Below are 11735 nucleotides of genomic sequence, written 5' to 3'. Positions count from 1 at the left end.
CCAGCATGTTTTATTTTTTTATGTCTCTGGGTCAGAAGTGGGGTCTTTCTGGGTATCTCACCATAGAGTCCCTTTTCATTAAGACGCCGATGGATATTACGGGTTGACACTGTTGTACTCTCGGACTGAAGGACAGCTTGAACTTGTTTGGTTGTTAGTCAAGGTTCTTTATCCACCATCCGCACAATCTTTCGTTGACACATCTCGTCAATTTTTCTTTTCCGTCCACAACTAGGGAGGTTAGCCACAGTGCCATGTGCTTTACACTTATTGATGACACTGCGCACGGTGGACACAGGAACATTCAGGTCTTTGGAGATGGACTTGTAGCCTTGAGATTGCCCATGCTTCCTCACAATTTTGCTTCTCAAGTCCTCAGACAGTTCTTTGGTCTTTTATTTTTTTCTCCATGCTCAATGTGGTACACACAGGGACACAGGGCAGAGGTTGAGTCAACTTTAATCCATTTTAACTGGCTGCAAGTGTGATTTAGTTATTGCCACCCCCTGTTATGTGCCACAGGTAAGTAACAGGTGCTGTTAATTACACAAATTCCAGAAGCATCACATGATTTTTCCAAGGGTGCCAATACTTTTGTCCGGCCCAGTTTGTGTAAAATAATAATGATTTAATTTTTTTCCCCATTCTCTTTTGTGTTTTTTCATTGCAAGCAAAATAAATGAAGATAATACTACCAACGCATTTGTAATTGCAATCATTTTCTGGGAGAAATTGAGCATTATCTTAAAGAATTGTAAAGCTGGGTGCATGGCTCGAACAGATACCAGGAACAACGTTCAACGTTTCCGTTCAGAGGAGCGCAATCCTAGGGACAGCTAAGATCCTGCACAGAACCCTCAAGCTCCCAGGCCTCTGGTAGAGGACCCGAGCTTGAAAGGAGAGACCATACCGCCAAAAAAAAAAAAAAAAAATATATATATATATATATATATATATATATATATATATATATATATATATATATATATATATATATATATATATATATATATATATATAATCGTGGTTGAATCTACCCATATGGAAATATTAAAAACCCATGAGAATTTACATCAACGATGATTAATGGGTAAATCTTGTAGCAGCAAGAATGGAGTAAATAAGTGCATTGTTTTCTGTCTTTGCCATTACATTTGGATAATTTATTTCAAAAAATAGATTTCATGTCTGCTTTGAATGAAAGTAATACCTCATTCATCACATTAGACTAGTTCCAAGACCGGGTTTGGGGAATTTCCACGAAGTAGGGAAGCTGTTTTTGCGGGATCTTTTTATGTATTTTTAGCTCCATAAAGTGCACCTTTTCCACCTAAGTGCACCAATTTTTGTCTGTGTTATAAATTAAAATGTGTTTTCCTCTTGTACGATTGTTTCATTGTTCATACATAGTGAAATAAAATTCATTTATCATATTTTAACCGATTTAATGAAATCAGATCTATCATATATACAGCGTTTTTTTTTTTTAATTTGGCCCGCGAAGTCATGAATCCCCGATAGCTAAACCACATTGTAGCAAGGGATGACTGCAACTCTAAAATAGGTCATCACTGAGCTCCTGGACAGTCTGAGGAGCAACCTAGCAGCCTGGAGGAGACTCCAGGAGAGTTGGACAGGGCCTTTGAACTCAAACCCTCAGCAGGATGGTATCCGCTCCTTTGTTCAAAGAGAAACAGGATGAGCACTGCCAGAGCCCTACAAAATGACCTCAAGCAGGCCACTAAACTATCAGAAACGGGCTCTAAAGGCCCCGACGTCCTGTAGTCGGCCCCATGCTCACTGCCCAGCACCATAAACCTCGACTGGCATGTGTCATAGACCACCAGAATTTGCAACTACACCACTGGCCCTGTGCTCTTCGTCGATGAGAGCAGTTTCATCCTGAGCACATGCGACAGACGTGAAAGGGTCCCGAGATGCCGTGGAGAACGTTGTGCTGCCTGCAACATCAATCAGCATGATTGGTGTGGTGGTGGGTCAATGATGGTCAGGGGACGCATCAACCTCTACAGGTTCGATAATGGCACCCTAACTGCTATTAAGTATCGGGATGAAATCCTTGGACCCATTGTCATAAGCTAGGCTGGTGCATTGCGACCTGGGTCCCTCCTGGTCTATGACAATGCCCAACTTCATGTGGCTAGAGTTGACAGTTCATGGAAATTCATAAAATTCACCTGACCTAAACCCAATAGAATACCTCTGGGACATTATTTTAAGGTCCATCAGGTGCTGCCAGGTTGCTCCTCAGACTGTCCTGAAGCTTAGTGATGCCCTGGTCCAGATCTTGGAGGAGATCCCCAAGGACACACTCTGTCGTTTCATTAAGAGAATGCCCAGATGTTGTAGGGAGATCATAAAGGCACACGGAAGCCACACACACTACTGAGCCTCATTTTGACTCATTTAAAAGGCATTACATTAAAGTTGGATCAGCCTGTAGTGTTTTTCCACTTTCATTTCACATATAACACAAAATCCAGAGCTTCATAGGTTGATACATTTGATTTTTATTGATTTTTTTTGTGTGTGTGTGATTTTGTTGTCAGCACATTCAACTTTGGAGCGAACAAAGTGTTTATTAAAAATATTTCATTCATTCATCTACAACGTATTACTTTAGTTTTCCTATATTTTTTTGAGCAGTAGGCCTATATATTTATACTATAAGTTAATTTTATTGCTGACACTGCGTTTCGGGGTCATCAACATGTTTTGCCCCCCCCTCCCACAAAAGGTAAACTCGACTTGTGTTAAATTCCAGAGTCGTGTTAGCTATTATGCTAGCAAAGCTAGCCTGAGAGCGAACTTAAGCACAAAATGTTACGTCCAAAAGGCAACTTATAAAAAAATTGACCGAAACACATATGACCAGCGTGGCTTGAAGATGGAATTCATCAGCACAATTATTGATTGCTTTTTTTTTTTTTTTTTTTTTTTTTTTTTTTAATTGAATCAAGCTAGTCTGCTTTGCTTCTATAAATGTAATGGTAGGTGATTGGTTTTCACATGACAATTCCGTGTTGATAATGACCATACATAATGTTACTGTATCAATAGTATACACACACAGTGATTAAATAAATGAAGTATTTCCTCTGACTGAAATGTGCAGTAGACATCATCCATTTTGAGAAACATTTTATTTATGTTCTTTTCAGTGAAACATTCTGAAGAACAACTTTTACATGTCCATGATGCGCCTCATGCTCATGAACCTCATGCCATTCAGGCCTAGCTCCCTGAAACTGCGGTAATCTCCGGGCCTCACATACATCATCTTCCCACGGAACTGGGGATGCTCAAACATCAGCCAGTGGCCATCCGTCACCTGGCAGGACATGCAGTCGTTCATGCGGAAGCGGTCCATGATGTTGTCGCAGTCCTCCTGGAGCTCATGGGACTGGCCGTTGAAGTTCTCCCTCTCAAAGATCTTCATTCTGAACTGGCCTCTGTGCTGCTTCGGGACAGATTGCACATTTTAATTCCAGACTGATTCCTCATTAAGGAAATGTTTTGTTAACGTTGTCTCGCCTACCATGGGGATTGCACGGCAAGACCTGATGCAGTCCCTCATGCCCATCATGCTCATGGAGTCGGCGTACTCGCCCCTCCTCATGAAGTACTGGTTACCCATGAAATTAGGGCGCTCGTAGACCATAAAACAGCCATTCTCGACCCGACAAGATTGGCACCTGCTCAGGTAGGAGGACATGTCGGAGCAATCGCTCATACACTCATAGGAGCGGCCCTGGAAGTTCCTGTCCTCAAAGAAGGTTATCTAGGAAATGGATTGCCAGTTTGAGAATCACGAAAAACACGTTCTTTCAATTATGAAGGTGTGCGCTTACCCTGCCCATGGTTGTGTTTGCTGTGTTTGTTCCTCAGAGAACTACGATGCTGGATTGGTGACCACGCCACCATGTCTTTTATACCTGGCCAAATCCAAAGACTCTGTTGCCACCATTGTGTATGAAGCCCTGACACAGCAACATGGTATGGAGGCCCTATGGAGTGCTGAGGGGCATTCAGAAAATTTCCATTTTGTATGACAGCATCTAAAGGAAGACTTTACAATCATCTCCCCCAACCCCAAATGGATGGCAGAACAGTAATCATTTTCTTAAGGCTCCCAACACTGAGCGGGACATTACCGTGTGATTTACTGAAAACGCACTGCATGTCACTCTGATCTGTAAGCCGACAATTTATAGGCGAGAGAATCCTTTTGTTTGCCCACAACAATAGTCTCACATGGCTGTATACAGAGCACCGGCTGACAAACAAAGGTGCTTTTTTTTTCTGGCAGGTCGTGGAGCCTGTGGGTTTCTATGCATGGATATAGAACGCGTGTCAAATAATGGATGTTCTGTTAATTGGGTCTGACTCAAGTGATCTGTGATGTCATCATGTCCAGAGTGGATGGTAACTACGTACACTGTTCGGACTTTGTTATGAAAATGCTGAATAAAAATTTTTAGAGATGTGACCGAAATTTGGGCGCAGAAAACTTTCGCTAAAATTACATTTTTGGTTTTCGTTTAAAAGGCCGAATGTTTACAACCGAAAAGTGTGAAGAACCAGACTCCTCTTCTGATGACGTCATCAAAACACGGTGAGCTAACGCTATACTGGATCACACCCAACATGTCCGCTGTGGAAGTATTTTGAGGTATCACATGAATATGGCAGAAAACACAGACAAGACTGAAAAAGCAGTTTCTGCTCTTGCACTCCTCTTTAAAAGAAACTGCTGTATTTTAAGCCAAAACAAATGTTGTGTTTGATAGAACAATATGTTTATATGATGCCATAGCAGATTCATGGTGCATAAAGCCCCTGAGCTAATTTTAATTTGTCCGTTTTACCCTGGAAACCCTCGTTTACAGACGTTGCGCAACCGCTTTGTTTCAACCCAGCCATAAAACGAACGTAATTAATGATATATATTATTCAAAATGACTGTCATTTTAAGCTTAGAATCATTAATTGACGTCTAATATTTCGTGAAAAAAAAATAAAAATAAATATTATTCACTCACATATCTTAAACTTTTAAACAAATTACGTCGCAATGAGCAGGGGTGCCTTGACACTCAGTGATACATGCTACATGGAGTTTTTGGATCGAAACACGGTAAGTATGCGATAATATCTCGTTAAAGTCATGGCATCTTTAATTCTGCTCTCGCGTGCTCTCACCTCCAGATAGGGTTTCGCTGCTTAATTTTTTTTTTTTTTTAAATACCCTCCAGTTCAAAAATTTTCTTCCCCCAGAAAATTGAGATTTTAAGCTTTCCAATGATGTATCACACGTGCATATTGGACAATTTTGAAAGTTGGCCAAATTGGGGGTCTTTGAGCCAAACTTCAAGTCACCTGAGTGTTTTCCGCCATATACAACGTGTGTCAAATAATGGATGTTCTGTTAATTGAGTCTGACTCAAGTGTTCTGTATTGTAATCTACTGCATACACTGTTCGGACTTTGTTATGAAAATTTCTAGAGATGTGACCGAAAATTTGGCGCCGAAAACTTTCGGCCGAAAATAGTTAAAATGGCATTTTCTGTCCCCAGTTAAAAGGTCGAAACTTCACCACCGGAAATTGTGAAGAACCTTTGTCCTCTTCTGATGACGTCATCAAAACCAGGTGAGCTAACACTATACTGGATCACAGCCAACAGTTATTAAATGAAGGACAATAAAATACATTTGATTCATCGCTGATATACGCTCGTTCTGAAGGCCTTTCCATTGATGTCCCGCGTCACATCCATAGGCGGATATTGAGGGGGGCATGCCTTTGTATGTAATTGAGTTTCCTACAAATGAATTTAAAGGTGAAGTTCAGAATTTTTTACATCAGCCTTACTTTTCGAGTTAGTGGGGGTTTAATTAGTTGTTGGAGTGGATGTCCACTAATATTTTATAATTGTTACAGTTGTTTATTTATGTTTTGATTTTATGAACTCAAATATCATCCAAAATGTGGTCAATGTTATTTATTTAAGTTCTATTGATTACATTATTATTATTTTTTTTAAAGCATTTTTTTTTCCCTGTCTGACTTAAAAAAAGCAACCAAATTACAAATTTTGTGTACAAAACTCAAATATGATTTGTCTGACTTTTATTATGTCAATATTCAGTAACCAAAACAAATCTATCCAAGTTTACAAAGCTCGAAAGAAAAAAAAAAGAATAAATGTTAATATTAATTATAAAACAAACAAATGAAATGAATACATCAACAGACAAAAATATAAAAAACAAAAATCCAGTAAAGAAATGTGCAAATTAAAATATCATCATTTCACATTATTATTTAGATGTTTTAAACCTCAAAAACACCGAGTGTCAGTCAAGGATGACTTTTTAGAGAATATTCAAATGTCTGTCTCCCATTCACATGAATGCACTTGATGTAGTACTGAAGTACTGTAGATGAATCAAGAGGTAGGCTACTTATGCAAAATGCAGTATATGTGTGGTACTCAAAAATGTACTTTCGACATGAGACACTCTTAACTGAACAGTTTTAATGTGTCGCATGGGAGTTTAGTGCCATTCTATTGTACTTGCTTAAATTGTGTTGTTTATTCAGAGAAACCTGGACAGAAAAATCTTTTGGAAAGACAGAGAGAAAGGAAAAACACACGACGGTAATTCAAAGACCAGCCCACTTTATGGATGGTATTGGAAGCATTCCAGCCAGCAACACAGAGTGGTAATGGTCACTAACCATGGACAGAACTTATTCAGAACTGTAGATTTACAGTACCACAAAAATGAGAACTGTAACCTGATCAAAGTATAGATGTTGGACTTTTAATTCAAATTGTCTAAAATATGGTACAGTAAAAAATGCATAGTTTGCAATGCATGTTTTGAGTATGTGAGTATTCAGAAAAGTGCACGACTACAGTGGTATGTAAAAGTATCTAAACCTTTTGAAATTTCTCACATTTCCTCATAAAATCACTGTCAAATGTGATCTGATCTTTGTCAAAATCACACAGATGTAAAAACAGTGTCTGTTTTAACTAAAACCATCCAAACATGTATAGGTGTTAATATTTTAATGAGGATAGCATGCAAACAATGACAGAAGGGGGAAAAATAAGTAAGGGAACCCTCTGCCTAAGGTGACTTAAAGAGCAATTGAAACCCAATTTTTACCAAATAATTTAAAGTGTGTACGACAGGAGAAAAAAAGTCTTAAATAGCATTATTATATAAATTAGAATCATATTTTGAGACGATTCGACTATATACAACAATTTGGCAAAGCGCAGATGACGAGAAAATAGTATTTTAATCTGCCGGTTAGCCACGCCCACCATTACAGGGCTCTAGCGTCCCCAACAGGTCGATGACGTCGGCAGGAGAGTGGTTTCATTTGTTTTACTATTCAGCCCATTGAGGGGTAATTATTCAGAACGAGGAAAATGTGACGAAGAGAGCTGCAAAATGTCATTGTTTCAGTCTCTCTACTCCAATATTTTTACAGGATATTCTTTTTATCCAAATATTTTTCCCCAATAGCTAAATAAATAGTATGGTCATGACAAATAACAAGTCTTGTGCTAAATGGAATATGAAATAATAAAAATGCATTTATTCAGAACAACATGGAAAATTACTCCATAATGTAATAATAATAAATAATATAATAATAATAATTACTGTCACACCTCCCTGATATTGTATGCCACCGTAGTAAGTTGGGCTTTTGTCATTTCCCTGCCCCGGCTTCGGAGAATGTAAACAAACCAAGAGGCTTGACTGCTAGCCGACATGCTAACCTGAACCAAGTGATGTTTCAAAGTCTTCCAAGCGGAAAATCACACACAAATAGCCCGGAAAATTTTACACAGCGGCAGGGTTGTCGATTGTCTTCGCCGATCGGCAACCCGCCCGGCGGGGAGCAAGTTAAAACTCGTCGTTCCCCTGCTGAGGGCAGAGGGCTCGTTTGCGGGGAAGCAGCTGGACAATGACCGCCGGACAAACAGGAGAGCGAAGCTGCTAAATGGTCAACATGAATATGGCAAAATAATGCTTTACTACACGACGAAGACGTGAAGAGCGAGAGAGTCAAAATTATTAAATGTGAAGATTCATTTTTTTTTTTTTTTTGTATAGCCCTATATCACAACAAGGTTGTCTCAAAGGGCTTTGCAGTGGCCATATAATACACAGTCAGAAACAGTAGATGAATTAATAAAATTCAAGTCCTGGGCAACCCCCATCCTTAGACCCTCCATGTCGGCATGGAAAAACTCCAAAAACCATTTGGTAAAAATGAGAAACCTTGGGGAGAACCACAGGGAGGAGAGATCCACTTCCAGGACGGACAGGCTATAGATGCACCAGGACTGATGGTGGGTTTTAGCAGCAGGAGGTCCAATTTGTAGCAATGCAGTGGAATGTAGAAACGAGGTGGTCAATCTAGCCTGATGAGACGGGGGGGCTGGCAACGAGGACGTCCATCCAGCCAGGGGTCAGGATAGTCAGGAGGCTGCGGCTGAAAAATAAAGGGGAGGGGGGGAAAGGGGACACCGGGTGACTAGTGATGAAGAGACTAGTCAACTACATATTAGAATTAGAAAAAAAAAAAAAGTAAGACAAGTAGTAGGTAGAGTGAGGAAAAGGGGATAGGACTCAATGGCTAAACTACCCCCAGCGTTATAGCTTCTAATGCAGCTTAGACTGAACTGTGAGTCAAGTCCGATTTCAACTAGCTAGACCATAAGCTTTGTCAAATAGGAACGTTTTTAGTCTAATCTTAAATGTACAGACTGCGTCGACTTCTTTAATACTAGCTGGAAGCTGATTCCATAAGAAGGGAGCTTGGTAGCTAAAGGTTCTAGCTTCTACTGTACTTTTAGAGACCCTGGGAACTACCAGTAGACCTGCATTCTGAGAACGGAGTGTTCTGTTGGGGCGGTATGGAACCAGAGCACTGGTGAGATAAGATGGCCCCAAACCATTAAGGGTCTTAAATGTAAGAAGGAGGATTTTAAATTTAATTCTAATCTCGACTGGAAGCCAGTGAAGGGCCTGGAGCACAGGGGTGATGTGCTCTCTTCAATTAGTTCCTGTTAAAAGTCTTGCTGCTGCGTTCTGGACAAGCTGAAGACGTTTTAGAGAACTTTTAGGACAAGCTGCAAGTAAGGAGTTACAGTAATCCAATCTAGATGTAACCAACGCATTAATTAATTTTTCTGCATCGTTTTTAGACAGAACATTTCTAATTTTGGCTATGTTGCGCAGGTGAAAAAAGGCTGTTCTGCAGGTTTGTTTAATATGAGCTTTAAATGATATGTCTGGGTCAAATAGAACTCCTAGGTTTTTAACTGTGGTGCTGGATGCAACACTTACATTGTCCAGAGTGACTGTCTGGGCAGTTAGAGAGTCGCTTACATTTTTGGGCCTATTATAAGTACTTCTGTCTTTTTAGGGTTATGTAAAAGATAATTAGTGCTCATCCAGGCATTTATATCTCGGACGCAGGTGCTTAGTTTATCCACTTGCCTGATCTGCTCAGGTTTAATTGATAGATACAGTTGTGAGTCGTCAGCGTAACAATGAAAGTTAATGCTGTGTTTTCTGATGATATTGCCTAAAGGAAGCATTTACAGCGTAAACAAGATGGGCTCGAGGACCAACCCTTGCGGCACACCATAACTGACTCTGGAATACAGTGATGATTGCTGGTTTACGTTGACAAACTGGTACCTATTAGATAGATAGGATTTAAACCAGCAGAGGGCTGCTCCTCTAATGCCTATGTCACGTTCTAGTCTCTGCAATAAGATATTATGGTCGATTGTGTCAAAGGCTGCACTCGGGTCCAACAGAAACAGGATCGAGACTAATCCATGATCAGCGGCTAGTAACAAGTCATTAGTTACTTTGACTAATGCAGTTTTGGTGCTATGATGAGCTCAAAAGCCAGACTGGAAATGTTCAAATAAACTATTGTCCTGTAGGTGCTGACAGAGTTGTTTAACTACCACTCTTTCAAGGACTTTGGCGAGGAGGGTAAATTAGAGATAGGTCTATAATTTGCCAAGATATCAGGATCAAGAGTAGGTTTTTTCAGAAGCGGTTTAATAACTGCATATTTAAAGGACTGAGGCACGTGGCCAGTAACTAATGAGGTATTTATTATATTTACGATAATGTCAATATCTTCTGTCATTGTTTCCATACTATCCTCATTTAAATATGAAAGCCTATAAATGTTTGGGTGGTTTTAGTTAAAGCAGAAACTGTTTTTACATCTGTGTGATTTTGACAAAGATCAGATCACATTTGAAGGAGATTTTATGCAGAAATGTGAGAAATTCAAAACGGTTCAGATAATTTTTCATACCACTGTAATATTCACCAACATGGGCCAGAAATTATTTAAAATTATGGATTTACAGGACCACAAAAATGAGCAAAAAGCATGGAGTCACCAGTCTCGGACAAGCACTCACTCTGACATTTTATAATGTAGAACTAACTCAGATAAAAAGCTTGAAAAATAATGAATTACTTCAAAAGTGCAACTCCTTGGCATTCAGAAACACTAAAAGAAAAAAATGGTCCACAGCAAGGCTCCGACCTGCAAGGATGATCTGGCAACTGCAATCAAAGACAGTTGGCACCAAATTGATGAAGAATACTCATCAAGTCCATTGCCTCAGAGACTGCAAGCTGTCATAAAAGCCAGAGGTGGTGCTACTAAATACTAGAGATGTGTTTTGATTGTTATTTCTTTGTTTGTTTCTCATGATTCCATATTTTTTTCCCTCAGAATGGAGTGATTCCATATATATTTTCCTGCACTTGCTCTATAAAAGTAACATTTACTGACCACCACAATGTTTTTTTATTCATTTCTTTTAGTGTTTCTGAATGCTAAAGAGTTGCACTTTTGAACTAGTCATTATTTTTTTCAAGTTTTTTTATCTGAATTTGTTCTACATGATAAAATGTCTGAGTGAGTGCTCGTCCGAGACTGGTGATTCCGTACTTTTTGGGTTGTAATCACCAACCTTGGCCAGAACCTATTCAGAATTGTGGATTTACAGTACCACAAAAATGGAAACTGTAACCAGATTAAATTTCACATGCAGGACTTTTTATTCATTTTCCAAATATTGGTAGGCTAAAGTAAAAATGCATAGTTTTGAGTATTGGAGTAGTCAGAGAAATCGACTACTATTATTCACCAACTTACCCAGTACTTTTCAGATTTGTGCGTTTACAGTGACACAAATATAAGAACTGTAACCTACAATCAGTGTTGTCACTAACGTGTAAGTAACTAAGTAATTAATTAACGCGTTATTGTAATCTGATTACTTTCTTTCATTAACGAGCAATCTCATGCGTTCATTTTTCCAAACCAGTAATCTGTTTAAAGTTAATTTCCTTAAAGTCTGCGTGTTACTATTTTGTTATTGCCTCAACAAATTCCGTACAGTTTATCAGTTATTTGTTAGTTTCAGGGCTCCGGAGTGGCTAAGCTAGCGTGAGTCAATGGTGGTTGAAATCAACTCCATCGACTAATTAAACCCCTGCTAACTTGAAGATTATGCCTTGTGTATTGTGAAAAATTCTGATCTTCCCCTTTAAATTCAATTATCAGAAATTCAATTACATGTGATAACATTTTTCTGTTGTCAGTCTTATGTTGAGTGCAGCAACAAAACCCTGC

At 39.2% G+C, this 11735-nt stretch overlaps 1 protein-coding gene across 1 annotated transcript; it reads right to left on the bottom strand.

Annotated features, from left to right (window-relative positions):
- Nucleotides 1-3205: 3205 nt before the first annotated feature.
- On the bottom strand, nt 3206-3881 carry LOC130926921 (gamma-crystallin M2-like). The gene is made up of 3 exons (XM_057852245.1): nt 3873-3881; nt 3560-3802; nt 3206-3478 (listed from the first exon to the last, which is right to left on the bottom strand). The coding sequence occupies exons 1-3, from the start codon at nt 3879-3881 to the stop codon at nt 3206-3208; spliced, it is 525 nt and encodes a 174-aa protein (XP_057708228.1).
- Between the last annotated feature and the right edge of the window lie 7854 nt (nt 3882-11735).

This window comes from Corythoichthys intestinalis, chromosome 12 (genome assembly GCF_030265065.1).
Source record: "Corythoichthys intestinalis isolate RoL2023-P3 chromosome 12, ASM3026506v1, whole genome shotgun sequence".
Taxonomy (NCBI): Eukaryota; Metazoa; Chordata; class Actinopteri; order Syngnathiformes; family Syngnathidae; genus Corythoichthys; species Corythoichthys intestinalis.
Note: the sequence above shows the minus strand (reverse complement) of the source record. Positions and strands in the feature narration are given on the sequence as shown.